Raw genomic sequence first — 20,285 nt, 5'->3', positions numbered from 1 at the left:
TAATATTTAATATAGTTTAATAATAAGTATATATGTTATACTTATACAAGTATCGGGTGTGAATAAATTCTTGCCATAATAATTTATAAAAGCCATAATGAGGTACAATACGGTAGAAAAGAAAAGTACTTATTTAGAGTAATTTTTAGAAGAATTAACCCAAATAGTCGTCTACTCAATAACTTAAAATAAAAATAGTAGATGAAATTATAATATATGTATATTTTATTTATTATATGTGTATAAATAAATGTATAATATATGTAGATGGTTAGAAAAACTAAACATGCGAGCTAATTTTTAACCAAAAAATTGGAGTTGACGATTCAGATAATTAACAAGACTTGACCACAGGAGAGTGGAGCCAATTAGGGCGTAGTTAATTTGGGGAGTAAATTCTCACGTGGATGACGCGTGGCTTTCGACATAAAGGTACAAGTACTCTAATTCAGCTCCTCCTTCAGTCCCCGTCCATCCATTATAACGGAGCTACCCATCCCTCTTAACATCCATCCACCCATACATTACATATACATACAGTTTTTTTCTTCCCTCAGGAAATCTTAATCTTCTAAATCTCTACTTTTTTCACACCGTTGTTCTTGATTCTTGAATTTTACTATGTTTTCCCTCTAAGATTCTGTTCCAATAACCATGGGTGCTTGTACCTCAAAGCCTCCGAATAAACCCAATCCTTATTCCCCAAAAGACTCCCTCGAAATCCTTCCACCACCGGAAACTCCAAACCCACAGAAGGACAACAATGAAGTAAAAAAGTCACCTTTTTTCCCTTTTTACTCACCTAGTCCCGCTCGTTATTTTCTATCCAAGAAATCTCCTGCCCGTCAGTCTTCTGGTTCTAAAAGTGGTAATTCTACTCCGGCGAGGTTATTTAAGCGGCCTTTTCCTCCTCCTTCTCCGGCAAAACACATAAAGGCTTTGCTTTTGAGGCGGCACGGTAGTGTAAAGCCTAATGCTGCTGCTATTCCTGAAGGAGAGGAAACTGAGGGTGCTAACTTGGATAAGAATTTTGGTTTTTCTAAGCAGTTTAAGAATAAGTATGAGGTTGGGGATGAAGTGGGTAGAGGCCATTTTGGGTATACTTGTTCTGCTATTGCTAAGAAAGGTGAACTTAAGGGTCAACAAGTTGCTGTAAAGGTCATTCCAAAAGCCAAGGTCACTCCTTTCTCTCTTTCTTGTTCCTTATGATTATACTGCATTGAAGTATATATGTGCTTTGAATAACTTACATCTCTGATCCTTGAAGTCTATGTTGAGAAAAGTTGGTTCTTTTAGGAATTTATTTCCGTTGATTAAAATTGTGTTGGGTTTAAGTTTTGTTCTATCTCTTTCTCTGCCTCACTTCCTTGTGGGGTGGGATGAGTAGATCATCCTCTTGCTCCCTTAATTCTCCCACCGCCCACATGTATTTTAATTCTTTATTTTATTCTCCCCTTTTATCTTGTGAATTTGGGGGTTTTTCACTTAAAACTGGTGTGATTCAAAATCAAAGTTCAAGATTCTTCTGCTACCTTTTTAAAAAAAATTCAAAATCCCTTTCTTTTTTTGTGTGGGCATAAGCACTCCCTTTCTAGGAAATTGCTAGTAAGTGCTGTGTTAGTCTTGGCTTTTAGTAGTAGCTTTTGTTAAAAATTCCAATTGAAGTTTATTGGGGTCCATGAAATGTTTGAAAAGAGTATAGTGGCTTACACTATTAAATATTGAGGAGTTGGTGAGCATTATAGAATTGTGCAATCTCTTGTCCATTTCCTTTGATGTAAACATAAATCAATTAGCAAACTTGCTTAGTATAGAGTCCCCGGTCTGACTCCTAAAGATTTTTACTTTTTTGGTTCACAAAATCACCTATGCAAGTTAAACTATTCATATCTTTCTCAGAACTTCAAGGGCTGACTTTCCTATGTGACTGATGCTAGTCACTGCTTTAAAAACTGATGAACATTGTAATTATCAACCCAAAAAAAAAAAAGGAACACTGCATATGATTATCTTCTCGCTCCAAGAACTCCTCTTTAAAAGGTGCCAGTATCATCACTAGGAAAAAGATATCACTACGATTATGCTAGAACATGACGTACCAAATCAAATGTAATCAGAAATCATGAATCCCGCATGGTTTAGACAGGCCTACACCAAGTGACAAAATTTCAAGCAAGTTGAGCATTTACATAATGACTAACAAACTTTAATCTGATACTTTTGGCCTTATCATTGAGGAGGCTGCAACTGGTATCTTTATATCCCGTTGGTGTTAGAAACTTAACATCGGTTCCTGCAGCCAATATTCTTGTCGCTTTGAGGTGATGACATGACTCACTCTACAACAACAACAACAACATACCCAGTATGACTCACTCTGTAATATGAAATCTTATTCAGTCACAGGGTGTTTCATATAAGGAAATAATATACAAAATGATCTTATATAATCTTTGAAGGGAAAAATATCATGTCTTAGACCGAATGAGAGATTCAATCACACTGTTATGCTTCATTCTGCTTATCTATAATTATCGAAAAGGTAGATATTTATGTTGGAGGAGCTTCTGCTTTGCTAGTAGACAGAAAGACTGTATAAATTCATGAGAATAACTATTGAGGTGCTTAAAAAGATTCTATAGCTGACTACTTTGAGGGACAAAAGAAAAGGTTTTGGTAGTAGATAGGTTTAGTGAAATTTTTCTACCTGATCTCATGAGACCATATCATGTTTTGTAGCTTACAGATGGAGTTACATTGTTGCTAACATTTATTTATGACCCGTTATATTTGTAACACTATAATGAATTCACTTTTGGGGTTTTAAGTTTTGACAGATGCAATTCTTCACTGTATCTTACCCTCTTAACAGCTGACTATCAATTTACTCCAATTTTGTTGCCTTTCAGATGACAACAGCTATTTCCATCGAGGATGTTAGAAGGGAAGTTAAAATTTTGCGCGCCTTAACAGGACATAACAATCTGATACAATTCTATGATGCATTTGAAGATCAGGATAATGTCTATGTAGTGATGGAGTAAGATTCTTAACCACACATTAGTGAGATCTAAATCTATTTTGCTGTAAGGTTTTTCCTGTCTGTCTTAGTGATGCTTCTGGTCAGGGGATAATTCATGTAAGCTCAACATGGAGGAAAGTTTTGGTATTAAGCCACAACTTAGCTACTCAAAGAAAGTGCATGACCCTAAACCTTTATAGCATCAGGCTTTAGAAGAATTTGTTTTGAATCCCTAGCATGGTCTTTTAAGGATATGAAAGTAAGTGAACTCTTGAAAAATTTCTGTTTAGGTTATGCCAAGGAGGAGAGCTCCTTGATAGAATACTTGCACGGTATGTCTTTGGTTAATTTACGGAATTTGACTTCTAATTTATGGATTTGTCTTTTCTAAGTTAACTTTTTGGGTATACTATTTTATTTCCTTCTCATTTCTTTTGGTAGCGGCGGGAAGTACTCAGAAGAGGATGCAAAGGCCGTTATGGTACAGATATTGAATGTTGTTGCATTCTGTCATCTCCAGGGTGTTGTGCACCGTGATCTTAAACCTGAGGTAAACAGATTCCTCAAACTGGCCTTGCAAATTAGAACACTAGTTATACTTTTTTTATTTTCACTAGTTACAAAAGTATCTCATTTTTTCCATGTCCTCCTTCAGAATTTTTTGTTTTCGTCGAAGGATGAATCTTCGCAGTTAAAAGCTATAGATTTTGGCTTATCAGATTTTGTGAGACCAGGTTGGTTTTCATCATGCATATTTGTATGATTTCTTTGTCTTCTCTATACCAATCAAAGAGATATTTGCCTTCTCCATTAAATGCTTTAAATACGATGAATGCAGATGAAAAGCTTAATGACATTGTTGGAAGTGCATATTACGTAGCACCAGAAGTTCTTCACAGATCATATGGTACAGAGGCTGATGTGTGGAGTATAGGTGTGATAGCATATATTCTTCTGTGTGGTAGTCGTCCATTTTGGGCTCGCACAGAGTCTGGAATCTTCAGGGCTGTTTTAAAGGCTGATCCAACTTATGATGAAGCACCTTGGCCTACACTAACTTCGGAGGCTAAAGATTTTGTCAAGCGACTATTGAATAAAGATCCTAGGAAAAGAATGAGTGCTGCTCAAGCATTATGTAAGTGTTTTCTCCTGTGATTTTTTTTTGGCATTCTCTTTCTTTAAATAGCCTCTTCTAATCACCCCCTTGTGCAGGTCATCCTTGGATGCGGAATCACAGTGGTGCAAAACTACCACTTGATGTTCTTATATTTCGACTCATGAAAGCATATATGCGATCATCCTCTTTGCGTAAGGCTGCTTTAAGGGTGTGTATATTATTTAGCTGGAACAATTAATAGAACCTGATATATCTGTCTCTGCCCTTGATAGCTTATCTATTTATTTCTTCCTATCTTTTGGTTTTAGGTTTTGAAATAGTTTATAAGGGTTTTATTCTCAAAAACAAATAATTTATAAGGTTTTTAAGCCACCTTTCCTTTTTGTCTTTAAATAAATTCTGCGATTACTTTCTTTGGTAAGTTTTTTCGATAAGGTAATCATTTATAGAGGAGCATTGACACTTTCTTTGATAAGTGATAAGGTATTCAACTATAGTGGATAATAAGCAGTAAGCTAGTGCGTCAAAACATAGTTACAAGTTGTGCAGCTCCCCTATCATATCTAACTAGGAATTAATATCCTGTACAAAGACCTGTTTGCACCAAAAAGCTAGCAGAGAAAAAGCTCTAAACTAAAGGATAAGTAGTTCTCTTGTTGCCTTAAAAAAATCTGTTTTTCCTTTCTGCCCAGAGAGTACACCAAATAACTTGGGGTATAGTATTCCAAATTTTGAGGGATTTTTTGTGGACACCATCTCTGTTCCAGCAAGTAAGGAACTCTTGAGAGGAGAGTGGGATAGTCCAACTCATGCCAAGAATAGCAAAAATAAACTCCACAATTGAGAAGTGACGTTGCAGTGAAGAAAATGGTGATTTTCTTCTTCAAGATGGTCTTCACAGAGGACATCTACTAGAGTTTGAAAGCCTCTTTGCTGAAGGTTGTTTTGAGTGCAGCAGGCCTCCCTAGCCACTAACCAAGAGAAGCAGGAGACTTTCAGGGGAGTGTTGTTAAAACCAGATTTGATTTCAAGGTCAAGAAGCAGTGTTGTCATTAAAAGACAGGATTTTGTAGCAAGATTTCACTGAAAAAAGACACTTTGGGTGTCCTCTAAGGGTTCGGTGAACCTTCTACCCCAATCCGTGCAGTTATGCGGTGTAGAATACAGGATAAATCTCACCAATTACTTATAAAAAAGAAAGATATGTCTCACCCATTATCAGGGATATGTGAGAAAAAAAGCTTATATTGCCATAGGTATTAGTCATCGGGAATGGACAAGTTGCTTTGATTTTGGGGCAGTGCCTGTTCTCCTGAAAAGCAATTCCATTTTTTCTTAAAACCTTTTTTAGTTCCAGGGATGTTTTACTATAAGATCTTTACTGTTAGGTACTTCCTTGATTCTGAATTACATAGATTGTAACTGGATAGTCATGGGATCTGTGAAGCTCCTTCCCGTTATCACAAATAAGATACTTACCTAAGGAGAGAGGTCCAGGAATAAACGAATAACCGAAGAGGAAATAACATGATAGTTCTTCTGCATTCACGAAGCTATATAGTTTTCGGTAGTTCTTAGGTCTCGGACGCAGCTGTATAGTTTTCGGTAGTTCTTAGGTCTCGGACGCAGCTGTTGTCCTAATTCATCTTGAAAGTGATGACAATAAAGTCTTACTAGGATAAAAGAAACTAGTCTGGTGAATATATCTGCTAAGCTGAGGGTCTATTCGAAACAGCCTCTCTACCTTCCCAGGGGTAAGGTCTGCGTACACACTTGACACTACCCTCCCCAGACCCCACTTGTGGGATTCAACTGGGTTATTTTTGGTGAATATATCTGCTAAATCCCTTTTAGCCTGTGAAATTATCTTGATAGATTATTATTCTACGATGGGAAAAGAGATTGAGGCTAAAGTAACTTGTTTTACTTTAAGATTTTTGCTGTTAGCTACTTCCTTGAGTCTGAATTACATAGATTGTGACAGGATAGTCATGGGATCTATGAAGCACCTGCCCATTATCACCAATAAGATACTTATCCAAGGAGAGAGGTCGAGGAATAAACGAATAACCGAAGAGGATATAACATGATAATTCTTCTGCATTCATGAAGCTGTACAATTTGTCGGTAGTTCTTGGGTCTCGGACGCAGCCGTTGCGCTAATTCATCTTGAACGTGACGACACTAAAATCTTTCTAGGATAAAATAAACTAGTTTGGTGAATATATCTGCTAAATCCCTTTTAACCTTTGAAATTATCTTGATAGATTATTATTCCACGATGGGAAAAGAGATAAGAGGCTAAAGTAACTTGTTCCTACTGATTTTGTTTCTTCACTCTTGAGCTGTTAGTCTCGATAAGTTCACTTGGACAACTTTCAGGATGCGTATCACTCTTACATGGTTTAGTTTAGATGTTCCGACAAGAAAATCAAATGATATGTCATGGGCGGCTTTCCAACCATGCCCCATGACCCCTTGGACGCACCCCGTGGCGTCCTGGCCAGCTTCCCAACGCCCGTCGCCACGGTCGGTCCCGTGGTTTCGGCAGCTCTAAGTGACAAGCGCGCATGTGCCTCTGTCGCCCCACCGATAGCCATCGCCAGCGCCCGGCCACAAGCAGATGCCAACAATGCCGCGCGCGCAGACCCTGATGCTAAAGACAAAGTTGCTGCCAACGGACTTGTTTCTGCTTTGTAGAAGACTAAGTCCTTTTCATTGTAAATATAGAGTAGTTTTACTGCATTTTCTTTAAGTGTGATTTTCCAGCTTTCATAGGTCTAGTCATGTAACTTTGGTTTATTTTTTTTAAGCATTATTAAGGGGGACCAAGCAATCAAACTTTCAAGCAAGCAAACAAGCCTCAGTTGGCAGACAACAACCGTACTGACATCGGTTGCTTAGCCTTACGTCGCCCTTCCAAGGAACTTCAGGAAGGCGCCGCGTAACAGTTGGTATCAGAGCCTAGGCTCGACATCGGACGAGGGATTACATTGCAATTACCACCATTTCTGACCATGGTGAATTATGGGGATCGCATCGCGACCCTTGAGGGAACGGTTGACGCATTACGGCCCATCGTGGAAATGGTGCCTGACCTAAAGTCCAGCCTAGTGCAAAGGTTGGACGACATGGACCGCAGACTGATCCAGGCCGAAGTTGACATAGAAAACATCAGTCGCGACTCTGAAGGAGACCGGCAAACGGCAGCCACAGAGGCAGCCGAAATTTTTGGTAAATTTGAGGTCCTCCAACAGGAGCGCGCCGAGGATTTAGCCAACAGGGCACAAGAGGCAGACAAGGTGACTGCCATGCAACAAACTATAGACAACTTGACAGGCCAACTCAACGTTGTCAATGCTGCTTTACAAGGCCTGCTTCGAGGAGGTGGAAACCAAATTGGGGGTATTGTGAACCTCGCCCCTGTGGCCCAAAAACTGAAAATTCCTGAGCCAAAGCCATACAGTGGAGCTCGGAATGCCAAAGAAGTGGAAAACTTCATCTTCGACATCGAACAATACTTCGATGCCGTAGGGGGCCTAGAAGAAGCTAAGAAGGTAGCAACTGCTGCCATGTATCTGATGCCAAACTTTGGTGGCGGGTGATATACGAAGCCATCAAGGCTGGTGAAGATGCCCTCGAGACATGGGCAGAACTGAAGGCAGCCATACGTCTACAGTTCTTCCCCGAAAATGTTGAGTACAAGGCTAGGAGAAAGCTACGGGAGCTCCGCCAAACCAAATCAGTGCGGGATTACGTGCGGGGAATTCTCTGCGCTCATGCTGAACATCCGCGACATGGGGGACAAAGACAAGCTCTTCACCTTCCTGGAAGGGTTGAAACCTTATGCCTGTATGGAGTTGCAAAGACAAAGGATAGACACGTTACCTAAGGCAATCCAAGCAGCAGAGTGCCTTGGGGATTATCAAGTGGAAGCCCGGAAGGACAGGCCTCAACAGCCTGTCCGACGAGGATACAAAGGAGGCCAGCCGAACACTGGTGGTCCTAGCAGAAGTGGAGGAGACCGGAGTGCAACCAAATCTAAGGCTCCCTCCTTAGGCAGTACTAGCGCTGCATCTAACAACAATGATCGGGGGAGGAAACCCCCCTCAGGCCGTCATTGCGGCGGACCACATTGGAATAATGAATGCCCACATGCACAGATGAACGCCCATCAAGCTTTTGAGGATGGGACGGATGACGATGCCGATGATGCGGACCAGACCAAACCAGTTGGTGCATTCAATGCCATTGTTGGCTCTATTTCTGAGCCTCTAGCGGGAACTAGTGCTGGTATCCGTAAGAAGGAGGACCCCTGTCCAATCACCAAGAAAGGGAAAAAGAAGGCGAACGAGAGGACTCCTCCTCATCAAGAGAGGACCTTAATGTTCGTTGACATGAAGGTAAATGGCAAACCCATTCGGGTGATGATAGACACGGGTGCTACCCACAACTACTTAGCCTCGACTCAGGTGGAGCGCCTTAGCCTAGTTGTAGGAAAGGGCAAAGGTCGTGTCAAGGCTATCAACTCACCACCTCAGCCAGTGGGTGGAATAGCCAAAGAAGTACCGGTGAAACTTGGCCCTTATGAAGGAAAGTTTAACCTGCGCGTGGTGATCATAGATGACTTCGAGTTGATAGTGGGGTTGGAATTCCTGAGACAGACCAATACCATGCCCGCACCATATGCAGACTTGCTACTGATGATGGGAGAAAATGGAGCTAAGCCTTGTATTATTCCGTGCATTCCCATGAAGATGGCCGCCGAGAACATCTCGGCCTTGCAGTTGAAGAAGGGGTAAAAAGACATGAACCCACGTTCCTGGCTACCCTCTGCATGGAAGATATAGAACGCTCCTCGGGTCCGATTCCTGCACCCGTGAAGGAGTTGCTTCTGGAATTTGAAGACATCATGCCACAAGACATGCCAAAGCGTCTTCCGCCTAGGCGAACTGTGGACCATGAGATTGAGTTGGTGCCGGGTGCGAAGCCACCTGCCCGGGCGCCGTACAGAATATCACAACCCGAACTCACCGAGCTTCGAAGACAATTGACGGAAATGCTAGACACAGGGATCATCGTGCCCTCCAAGTCCCCATACGGGTCCCCTGTGCTGTTCCAAAAGAAACATGATGGTAGTTTACGACTCTGCGTGGATTACCGGGCTCTAAACAAAATCACCGTGAAAAACAAGTACCCTATTCCGCTAATGGCAGACTTGTTTGATAGACTGGGTGGTGCGACGGTATTCACCAAAATAGACCTGAGGACAGGTTATTGGCAAGTTCGGATTGCAGAGGGTGATGAGCACAAGACGACCTGTGTGACAAGATATGGGTCGTACGACTTCCTGGTTATGCCCTTTGGCTTGGCTAACGCGCCAGCCACATTTTGCACCTTGATGAACCAAGTCTTCCGAGAATACATTGATGAATTCGTCGTGGTTTATTTGGATGACATTGTGGTATATAGCCAGACACTGGAAGAACACCTGGAGCATTTGCGGAAGGTCCTAGCCCGATTGCGGGAGCACGAATTATATGCGAAGCTATCCAAGTGCTCCTTTGCTCAGAAACAAATTGACTTCCTCGGACATGTCATCGAGGAAGTGCGGATCAAGATGGACCAGCAGAAGATTCAGGCCATCACAGAATGGCCGCCTCCTAAGGATATCCACGTCTTGAGGTCGTTCCTTGGCCTATGCAACTTCTATCGGCGTTTTGTGAAAAGTTACTCCCTCATTGCAGTGCTGCTGACAGAACTTCTCAAGAAGGTCACACCGTGGGATTGGGGGCCCAAGCGGGCAGAGGCCTTCGACGCATTGAAAATGGCTATGTCTAGTAGCCCAGTCTTGGCCCTCCCTGACTTGGCCAAGCCATTCGAAGTGCAAACGGATGCCTCCGACTATGCACTTGGTGGAGTATTGCTACAAGAAGGGCATCCTGTAGCGTACGAGAGTCGGAAACTGAAGGATGCAGAGCGGCGCTATGTCGCCCATGAGAAAGAATTATTGGTTGTCGTTCATTGCTTATGCCTTTGGAGGCATTATCTACTGGGAGCCCCATTCGTGGTCAAGACAGACAACACAGCCGTTAGCCATTTCATGACCCAGCCAAAGCTGAATGGTCGACAGGCTAGGTGGCAGGAACTCCTAGCGGAATTTCACTTCAACCTGGAGTACCGAAGTGGGAAGACCAATCATGTTGTTAATGCACTCAGTCGGAGAGCTGATCTAGCATCGGTGTGTGTACTCGCCTCCCTAAAGGGAAGCGAAGTAACCACCACCATAAAAGACCAGATACAGGATCTACTCATCAAGGATCCTGCTGCATAGTATTTGGTTGATTTGGTAGGACAGGGCAAGACTCGCCAGTTCTACACCGAAGATGGTTTCCTGAAAGTGAAAGGGAACCGACTTTATGTTCCTAAAGGAGGAGATCTGCGAAGGGCTCTTCTGGCGGAATGCCACGATACTTTGTGGGCCGGTCATCCCGGTGAGGAACGCACCATGGCATTGCTTCGCCGTGCATATTATTGGCCTCAAATGGTCGATGACGTCGCTCAGTATGTGAAGACTTGTCTATTATGCCAGAAGGATAAGTCAGACCGCTTGACGCAGGCAGGGCTCTTGGAACCACTAGCTGTCCCAAAAAGACCTTGGGAAAGCGTTTCCCTGGACTTCATCATCGGATTGCCCAAGGTCGGAGATCTCACAACTATCTTGGTTGTGGTGGATCGGTTTTCCAAATATGCTACCTTTATAGCAGCCCCACAATATATATCAGCACAAGATACAACTCGACTATTCTTCTCTCATGTCGTCAAATATTGGGGCCTACCTAAAGACATTGTTAGTGATCGCGACTCACGCTTCACTAGCAATTTTTGGACCCAACTCTTTAAGTGTCTCAGGTCAAAATTGAGTCATAGCTCAAGTTTTCATCCGCAATCTGATGGCCAGACGGAGCGCGATTCAATGGCATGCTAGAGGAATATCTCCGGCACTTTGTGACCGGATCGCAGAAGAACTGGGTGAAGCTTCTGGATGCTGCTCAACTGTGTTTCAATTCACAAAAGAGCTCAAGTACCAACAAAAGCGCTTTTGAAATTGTTACCGGACAGCAACCGCTACTCCCACACACAGTGAACGCACCAAACATGTCAAAATCTCCTCGGGTTGCTAGCTTCTCAAAAGAATAGAAACAAAATTTGAAGATAGTGCGGAGCTATCTTGTCAAAGCCCAAAAGCGGATGAAGAGGCATGCTGATCAGAATCGCCGCTTTGTTGAATACCAAGTGGGAGACAAAGTGATGGTCAAAATCCCAAAGCGGTACTTGTTTGCAGGGGTCCATGACCCTCGCGTATTGCAAAAATATATTGGACCTTTGTCCATTGAAAGGCGCATGGGGAAAGTTGCATACCGGGTGGATACCCAGTTTGATGGAAAATCCATCCTGTTTTTCATGTCAGTCTCCTGAAACCTTTTCGGGAAGATATGGAGGATCCTTCACGAAGCCAACTCACAATACCAAGTATTCGAGGTCCCAATTCAACCGGGAAAAGGCGTGCTGAAGCTATTCTTGATGATCGAGTGATTCACGCCTCAAGAAAAGATCACCGGGAGTTCTTGGTGAAATGGTAGGGATGTGATGCAGAGGAGAATACTTGGGAGAGGGGAACAAACCTCAAAGCCTACAAGAGCCTGATTGATGATTACCTTGCAAGGAAGGCGCCGAGGACGTCGCCAACTCAGGTGGGGGAGAATGTCATGGGCGGCTTTCCAACCATGCCCCATGACCCCTTGGACGCGCCCCGTGGCATCCTGGCCAGCTTCCCAACGCCCGTCGTCACGGTCGGATCCGTGGTCTCGGCAGCTCCAAGTGACAAGCGCGCATGTGCGTCTGTCGCCCCACCGATAGCCATCGCCAGCGCCCAGCCACAGGCAAATGCCAACAATGCCGCGCGCGCAGTCCCTGATGCTAAAGACAAAGTTGCTGCCAACGGACTTGTTTCTGCTTTGTAGAAGACTAAGTCCTTTTCATTGTAAATATAGAATAGTTTTACTGCATTTTCTTTAAGTGTGATTTTCCAGCTTTCATAGGTCTAGTCATGTAACTTTGGTTTATTTTTTTTAATCATTATTAAGGGGGACCAAGCAATCAAACTTTCAAGCAAGCAAACAATTCTCTGTACTGGTGTCTCTCCCCCCGACACCGTGTTGTTTTTCTGTAATAGCTTTCATTCAATGCAATCAAGCTGTCTTTCATTCTCAATTCTCTTTTCTGCTCTCTCTTTCAATTAATCATGACATTGGTTTTCCCGTACGACACTGACAATCTAGTCTAGCGTACGGAGGGGACCTCAGTTGGCGGACAGCAATCGCACTGACATCGGTTGCTTAGCCTCACGTCGCCCTTCCAAGGAACTTCAGGAAGGCGCCGCGTAACATATATTATGCTTCTTTCTCATATTGTGGGTTCATAAAGCTCTATGTTGTACTTTTACCAGAATTCTGAAAGGTGAAAAAGGGAACTCTTTAATTTAATCCCTAGGTATTCGGGATAAAGTTAACCTGATTAATGCCTGAATTTTTCTAAAGTTCTATTGATTTATGTAAATTGATATGGTGATTCTGCCTCTTTTATTAGCTCTGATGCTCATAGTCTTGGTACATTTGACTTGGTAAATTGATACTAATATTTTTGCCTTTGCAGGCAATGTCGAAAACTTTGACAGCAGATGAACTGTTCTACCTGAAGGAGCAATTTGCATTGCTGGAGCCAGACAAAAATGGCAGCATAAAACTAGAAAATATAAGATCAGTTAGTATCTCAACTCTCTCATCTTCAGCTCTTCCGCGTTTTTTGCTAAAGCCTGAAGGTCTTATCTCCTTACTCTTTTTGTGCCATGTAGGCGCTGATGAAATATGGAACAGATGCTATGAAGGAGTCGCGCATTCCGGATTTTCTTGCCTCGGTACTGACACAACTGTCACTTTGTGTGTTTCCCTGCTTCTTCTGTGCTTGTAGCTTGTGAATAACTGTTTTTTATGTCATCTTTGACAGCTAAATGCACTTCAATATAGAAAGATGGATTTTGAAGAATTCTGCGCAGCTGCCTCAAGTGTTCATCAGTTGGAGGCACTTGAGCGCTGGGAACAACATGCTAGGTGTGCATATGAAGTTTTTGAGAAGGATGGCAATAGGGCTATTATGATAGAAGAACTTGCATCTGTAAGTTTCCTTACAAATGCCATGTTCTGCTCTCGCGATTGCATTGTATATGACTTTTTGAGTGTACTGAGTACTTACTGTATGTTTCATGACATGTTTACTGCCTGAAATTGTGATAAAATCTCGCTTTCAGGAACTTGGACTGGGTCCTTCAGTACCAGTTCATGCCGTTCTACATGACTGGATAAGGCATACAGATGGAAAGCTAAGTTTTCTTGGATTTGTGAAATTGTTGCATGGTCCCTCCACTCGAGGACTTGCAAAGGCACAGTAATATGTGAAACATGCTTTGGAGAATATTGGATGTACCGTGTCTAGACAGTGTGGCTGAGACAAACCTTCAAGCGCTTCAACATTTCAGTTATCTGCCACCTTGCACTGAAGCGTCAAAGAGGCCTGTCCTGAATTGGACTGTCTGGAGTATTTTTGATTCACGGGTTCCACTTTTATAGCACGTATTGATAGCTTTTGTTTCCACACCATATAGTGTAAAGATTTCTGATGGTTGCGGGTGAGCAACATTGTTGATTGGATTTGCAGCTGTTTGTTACTAAGGGGAATGATCCTAGTTGCAACTCCTGCCAACTGGGATTAACAAGATGTAGTTAGTTATGCCACTTAAATTGGGAATGTGGCACTCAATATAGAAAACATAGGGCCTTAGTTGATTCAGTGCTGGAATTGGATGATTTAGTTGATGTATTCCCTATTTGTTGTTCAATTTGAGTCCAGGCTAAAAGTTGCCTGGCTGTTGAATTGTATCCTCTTTCCTATAAGATAACGTGCTTCTGTTTCTGGTGCCTAATTATCTCAACTCCATAACCTAAGGCTGTAAATTTTCTCACCATCTGAACTGAAAAATGTAACAGACCTATCTATTTTAGCATCCAACTAAATATTATTACTAAAAGGTTTCTTTTACTACTAATAATGGACTTTGATGAGCATGAGTTCCTGCTATGATTTGAAGTACTGAAAGGTTTGAAGTGGTTGAAAGAAAAGGTTAAATTGGAAACAAAATAACTAAAATAAAGCTGCCTCAAAAAATACATTCCAAAATCAGTGGGAAGCTAATGCACATGGATTTGGCCAGTTAATTTCTGGCTTGAACGTGATAAAGTATTCCCACCACCTATGTTCTTCATACTGTATTTGAAAGTACATATCTATTCCTATTTACTTTAAGGATCAAAGTTTTGAGAATGCTCTGCTTATAACATCAAACGTGATAAAACAAAGGAGACAAACTCATCAACTTTAACAAAGCACATGTTGGTAATTAAAGAGTATTGTGATGATTGATTCTAGGCGTATACAAATGAAACCGACAAATCGCATCAACCCGATAATTCGAGTCAAACCGAGAAAAAAAACCCGACTATGTTTTGGTTTGATGGTTTGGTGTTGGAAAAAAAAAACCCGACCATATTTGGTTTGGTTTGATTTTAACTAAAAAAAGTCAAACTGAAACCAAACCAACCCGATATTATATGCATATAAGTTTTAAATATATTTAATACATAAAAAAATTTATGGTAGTGTAGTTTATAAATATTTCTTAAGCTTTTTCATAATTTTAACTTTTAACGTATTATTTAAAGGAAAAATGACAATGTATAGCCGCTGTAAAAATAATAGCCGAAAAAATATATAAAATTTATATATTTTTTGTATATATATATAAATTTTGTATGTTATATACAAAAATTATACAAGTTTTATATACTTTTTCGGCTACTAAATGTAAATAATTTCTGGCGCGGGCTAAAAATGATAATACCCCTTATTTCAAGCTTGAGCTTATAATTTTTGGATGCTCCAATAAGTTTTATAATCCGTAAATGTTAGTAACTCAAATAAATCCTAAACCAAAATCAAATCAATACTAATGCTAATAAAATACATTCAATTCAATTGTACTGTGGATGAAAATAGTGTTGGATATATATTTTTTAGTTTTTCCATGGTTTAGATAAAATGTATAACATATTTTTCTTTTAGTGGTTAGTCATGTAAATAATAGTACTTATTAGTCATAATTTTAAATTATGTTTATTTTCATTATGGTTTATTAATAATATTTATTTTATGCGATTTTATTATCTTTATTGTTGAATATATTTTAGTACAATGCCATGACTCATCTCATATTTAAGTTATTTTATTGAAAAACACCTTATATAGTTCTGTCTTACTATGATTAAAGAAATATTTGGAGCACAAATTTTACGTTTTGTGCTATGAAGACTTTATGAAAAAAAATCGAAAAACCCCGAAAACCCGAAAAACCGAGATTAAAAAACCCGACTTTTATTGGTTTGGTTTGGTATTTAGATTTAATAACCCGATATAATTGATTTGGTTTGGTAATTAAAAAATCTGAACTAACCTGACATATGTACACCCTTAATTGCTTCTACTTAATATATAAGTAGTAATACAATATAGGGTAGCTTCTATAAGTATTATTGGTTCTCTAAAACCCCAAATGATATTTCAGTCATTCAGAAGTAAATGCGTTGTCTGTTGAGATTCCAGTATGATGTGCTGAAATTTCATAATGTGTTGTAGTTCCATAATTTTTGGCGTGGGCTAAAAATGATAATACCCCTTATTTCAAGTTTGGACTTATAATTTTTGGATACTCCAATAAGTTTTATAATGCGTAAATGTTAGTAACTCAAATAAATCCTAAACCAAAATCAAATCAATACTAATGCTAATAAAATACATTCAATTCAATTGTACTGTGGATGAAAATAGTTTTGGATATCTATTTTTTAGTTTTTCCATTATTTAGATAAAATGTATAACTTATTTTTCTTTTAGTGGTTAGTCATATAAATAATAGTATTTATTAGTCATAATTTTAAATTATGTTTATTTTCATTATGGTTTATTAATAATATTTATTTTATGTGATTTTATTATCTTTATTGTTGAATATATTTTAGTACAATGCCATGACTCATCTCATATTTAAGTTATTTTATTGAAAAATACCTTATATAGTTCTGTCTTACTAGGATTAAAGAAATATTTGGAGCACAAATTTTACGTTTTGTGCTATGAAGACTTTATGAAAAAAAAACCCGAAAACCCGAAAAATTCGAGAAAAAACGATATTAAAAAATCCGACTTTTATTGGTTTGGTTTGGTATTTAGATTTAATAACCCGATATAATTGGTTTGGTTTGATAATTAAAAAAATCCGAACCAACACGACACATGTACACCCTTAGTTGCTTCTACTTAATATATAAGTAGTAATACTATATGAGGTAGCTTCTATTAGTATTATTGGTTCTCTAAAACCCCAAATGATATTTCAGTCATTCAAAAGTAAATGCATTGTCTGTTGAGATTCCAGCATAATGTGCTAAAATTTCATAATGTGTTGTAGTTCCATCATAGTATGCTAAAAGTTTATACGCATGAGCTCCATAATCAACATATTATGCTTGAACTTTCCGTATTTCCGTATTGTAGTTTCAATGGCTTCGCAAACACAGACTATTTTTCAATTACCAATCCGAAAACTGAGTAACCCGTGCTATTTTCACCGGACCAGAAATAAAATGCATTGTCTGTTGAAGTCTTATGTTCCATACTAGATAAAGATTGCGCGTGCTATCGCACGGGCCCAACATATTAAGCATTTTGCTTGTTTTTTTTCTAAGTTCCCTGTTGCCAATGGAATAGTGCTCCATCTATAGATAAGAAATTGGACTATCATAACCAATAGGCTTTTCGATACATCATACAAGATGGTAGGATGGTAAAAAGAGGACATTAAAAGAATCTATAATCAATTAGAAGTAGCAATTACAACCATGTATTATTAATTATAATACCCATAAAATATAAAAAAATGTGTATCTTCAAGCAAAGCAACCCGTCGAGCAGACAAAAACTTTTGTATGGTTCTTTTTATTAGTGGGAACTCGGGGACAAAAAACACATTTAAGAATTTATCTCCTCTGATTTAGAACCGCGGTGGAAGACACAACTGCACAACTTACCATGAAAAACTCTGGGGAGGAAGGATAGAGGCATCATATTGAGAAGTTCCCTTGTCAAAGTTCTAAATGAGAAGTAAAGGACTTATTTTTGGGAGAAGAAAGTGGATTCATTTTTCCTGCAAATTTTCATGTAATCCCTTTTGTCAAGTAAAGTGTATGACATCTGTAAAACTACCATCTCTCACACCTTGAGAAACTTTCAAGAAAAGAAAAGAGATTACAGCTTAGCGGCAGTTTATCAAAATTACATACTCCATCTATCTCAGCAAAAGCACTCAATGCATAGGTGCCATTGCCAGGTTTGATGATAGGAAATGGGAAATGAAATGGAGAGGAATGAATAGGATTTCAACCAAATATTAGATTATTGGAATAGCAGCTATGTGTTGGAAGTTGTTTATTCATTACAAGGAAATAGATGCTACAACACTCAAGTGTTTAGCAAGTTTCTGCTGTGCCTTATAGATAAATTTACATCTTAAGGTATCATCTCTAGAGTAAATTTTCTTTATGATCCTTAACTTAGCTTTGAGCCCTTGACTGCCTGCACAGTTGCTAGATGGGGTTTAGGAGCTCCACCAGCACAAGCTTAAGTTTGTACCTCACCAAATTGTATCACTGTTGATACCTTCTTTATTCACCGACAACCAAAAGAAAGAAAATTCTGACATCAGTACCGTAAGCCAATAGAGGATTCTGATTAATGAATCTTGTAAATCTATCATCGAATAATGAACTAATATAGAGCACGTGCAGAACTTCAAATGTACTTGTTAGCACATACTAAAACAATTTCATGCATGCTTGACATTGCCACATGAAAATTTAAGGAGAAGGAATATCAAAAGAATATAAAAAATATAATTGTCAGAATTAAAACTACACATGGTAATTAAATGGTCATGGGTTCAGAAAGCGGGTTATTACAAGTGCTGAAAGTAACACAACGCAAAGTGTGAAAATAATTCAGTTTGCAGAATGGTATCACTGTTGAAATAATGTCCATAGAAAGAAAAAGAAAAACAGAAAGCTACCCAGTCAGTTAACTTAGCAAGTTCCCTCATTCCTTCGGTATGGTATTATCTCAAAAAGCATAGAGGCCAAATGTCTTTTTTGTCTCAGTTTCTGATAATTATGAATAACATATCACAACGCAGAAGAATTGTGAAACTTACATAGAGATGGGAGTCAAGGTTGAAAAGAAAGAAATTGCAGAGAAATTGTGTCTTATTCCACGACCTGTAAAAATTGAAGTTATACTACCAGAAAGCATGGCAATAGATGTTAAACCAAGTAGGAAAAGAGCAAGCAGCAATAAACAGAAACATAACTTGCTTTACTAAGGACACTAATCTCGAATACTTGAATTAATTATACGTGTAAACGATAATATTACACAATTGGGGTATGAAAAATGGTATCATTTGAAAGATCATCTAATCACTAGCTAGATTTTAATAACTCAAGCCTTTTTATGCAGTATATGTGTGCACCTAATTTTTGCCTTAATGCAAATCACTCCTAAAAATATTTCAAAATAGTTTAGAGTGGTTCATGCATATTTAGAGTTGTTTTTACAACCATTGAAAATCATAAAAATAATAATAATAAATATTAAAATTTTCTATTTCATAGCATTTTAGGTTTTTATTTGCATTTTTAGAAATTGATTTAGGTTTTAATTAGTTTAATTAGGATTTAAAATCAAAGAAAAGAAAAGGAATGGAAAAAGGAAGATTTTGTTTAAGTGTGATCTCAAATTGGGCCACAACAGCCCCAATTGGCCCAATTCCCCTCTTTCTCGCCCAACCCAAAACCCCACCTGCCCGACCCGCCTGCCCAGTCCGGCCCAATCCCCCTCTTCAATTAAGCACTCCCCTATTGTAACGACCCGACCGGTCGTTTTGAGTATTACAACCCCGTTCCCTAATTTACTGCTCAATTTATGCCTTACATTAGTATGTGACTTGCCGGGGTAATTGGTTCGGGTCCGGTGAGATTTTGAAATGATTTGGAACACTTAGTTCCAAGGTTTAGAAATTAAGTTGAACGGTTGACCGGATGTTGACTTATGTGTAACGACCCCGAAGAACTTTTGCTAAGAAAATTAGGATTTTGTGGTGCCGAGGTAGATTAATTAATACAAAGATTAGCTCGGACTTTTTGGGTTGAACAATGTACCGATGTGTAAAGGAAAACTTTTGCCGAAAAAGGGTCATTTCTGCGACCACTATGCGGTCGCAGAATCACTTTGCGAACCGCATAATGGTCGCAGAGTGGATCAGGAGAGGGGCAAGATTTGAGAAAAATTTGTGGTGCATTATGCGACCGCAGAACAGGTATGCGGGCTGCATAATGACCGCAGACCGGGTCAGTCACACCCAGGTTTGGAGGCCAAATTATGCGGACGATATGAGGACCGTATACGTGTTATGCGATCGCATAACTGCGTCGGGGCTTCCATCCTTTCTAATTTTTGACCCGACCCAACTTCGATTTATAGCCCTTGAAGCTCATTTTTTAGCAAAAAATCTGACATTTTAGAGAGAGGTGAGAGAATTTTAGAGAGAGAGAGTGAAGACTTAGTCATTTATCCATCAATTCTTGTTCAAGGTTTGAAGATTTCACAAGAATCTTGCTAGGGCTTCAAAGAGGTAAGAATTTCTTTCCCTAATTCTTCAATTTCGGGTTTGGAGTAAAGATGGGTAATTAAAAGTATGATTCTTGGATGTTAGAGTATTATTTATACATACACATACTAATAAGGTTTATGGAAAGAATATTGTGTTCAAATGGGTAAAGATTGAGTTGAAAATGGTAGAAATCTTTAAGGACTTTCTTTGAAGATTTGAGGGTCGAGTTGATGTCGGAATTTGGTAAAATTTGTATG

At 39.5% G+C, this 20,285-nt stretch overlaps 1 protein-coding gene across 2 annotated transcripts; it reads left to right on the top strand.

The window, feature by feature from the left end:
* The first annotated feature begins 461 nt into the window (after positions 1–461).
* On the top strand, positions 462–14,175 carry LOC107791956 (CDPK-related kinase 5). Of its 2 annotated transcripts, XM_016614116.2 has the most exons (11): positions 462–1,176; positions 2,910–3,040; positions 3,313–3,354; positions 3,464–3,572; positions 3,678–3,756; positions 3,861–4,157; positions 4,235–4,347; positions 12,855–12,962; positions 13,054–13,116; positions 13,206–13,373; positions 13,507–14,175. In XM_016614116.2, the coding sequence occupies exons 1-11, from the start codon at positions 655–657 to the stop codon at positions 13,645–13,647; spliced, it is 1,773 nt and encodes a 590-aa protein (XP_016469602.1). In that variant the 5' UTR covers positions 462–654; the 3' UTR covers positions 13,648–14,175. The 2 variants fall into 2 exon arrangements, with proteins under 2 accessions (XP_016469602.1, XP_016469604.1); XM_016614118.2 differs by lacking the exon at positions 3,313–3,354 and having other exon boundaries at positions 463–1,176.
* The last annotated feature ends 6,110 nt before the right edge of the window (positions 14,176–20,285 follow it).

Source organism: Nicotiana tabacum, chromosome 19 (genome assembly GCF_000715075.1).
Source record: "Nicotiana tabacum cultivar K326 chromosome 19, ASM71507v2, whole genome shotgun sequence".
Classification (NCBI taxonomy): Eukaryota; Viridiplantae; Streptophyta; class Magnoliopsida; order Solanales; family Solanaceae; genus Nicotiana; species Nicotiana tabacum.
Note: the sequence above shows the minus strand (reverse complement) of the source record. Positions and strands in the feature narration are given on the sequence as shown.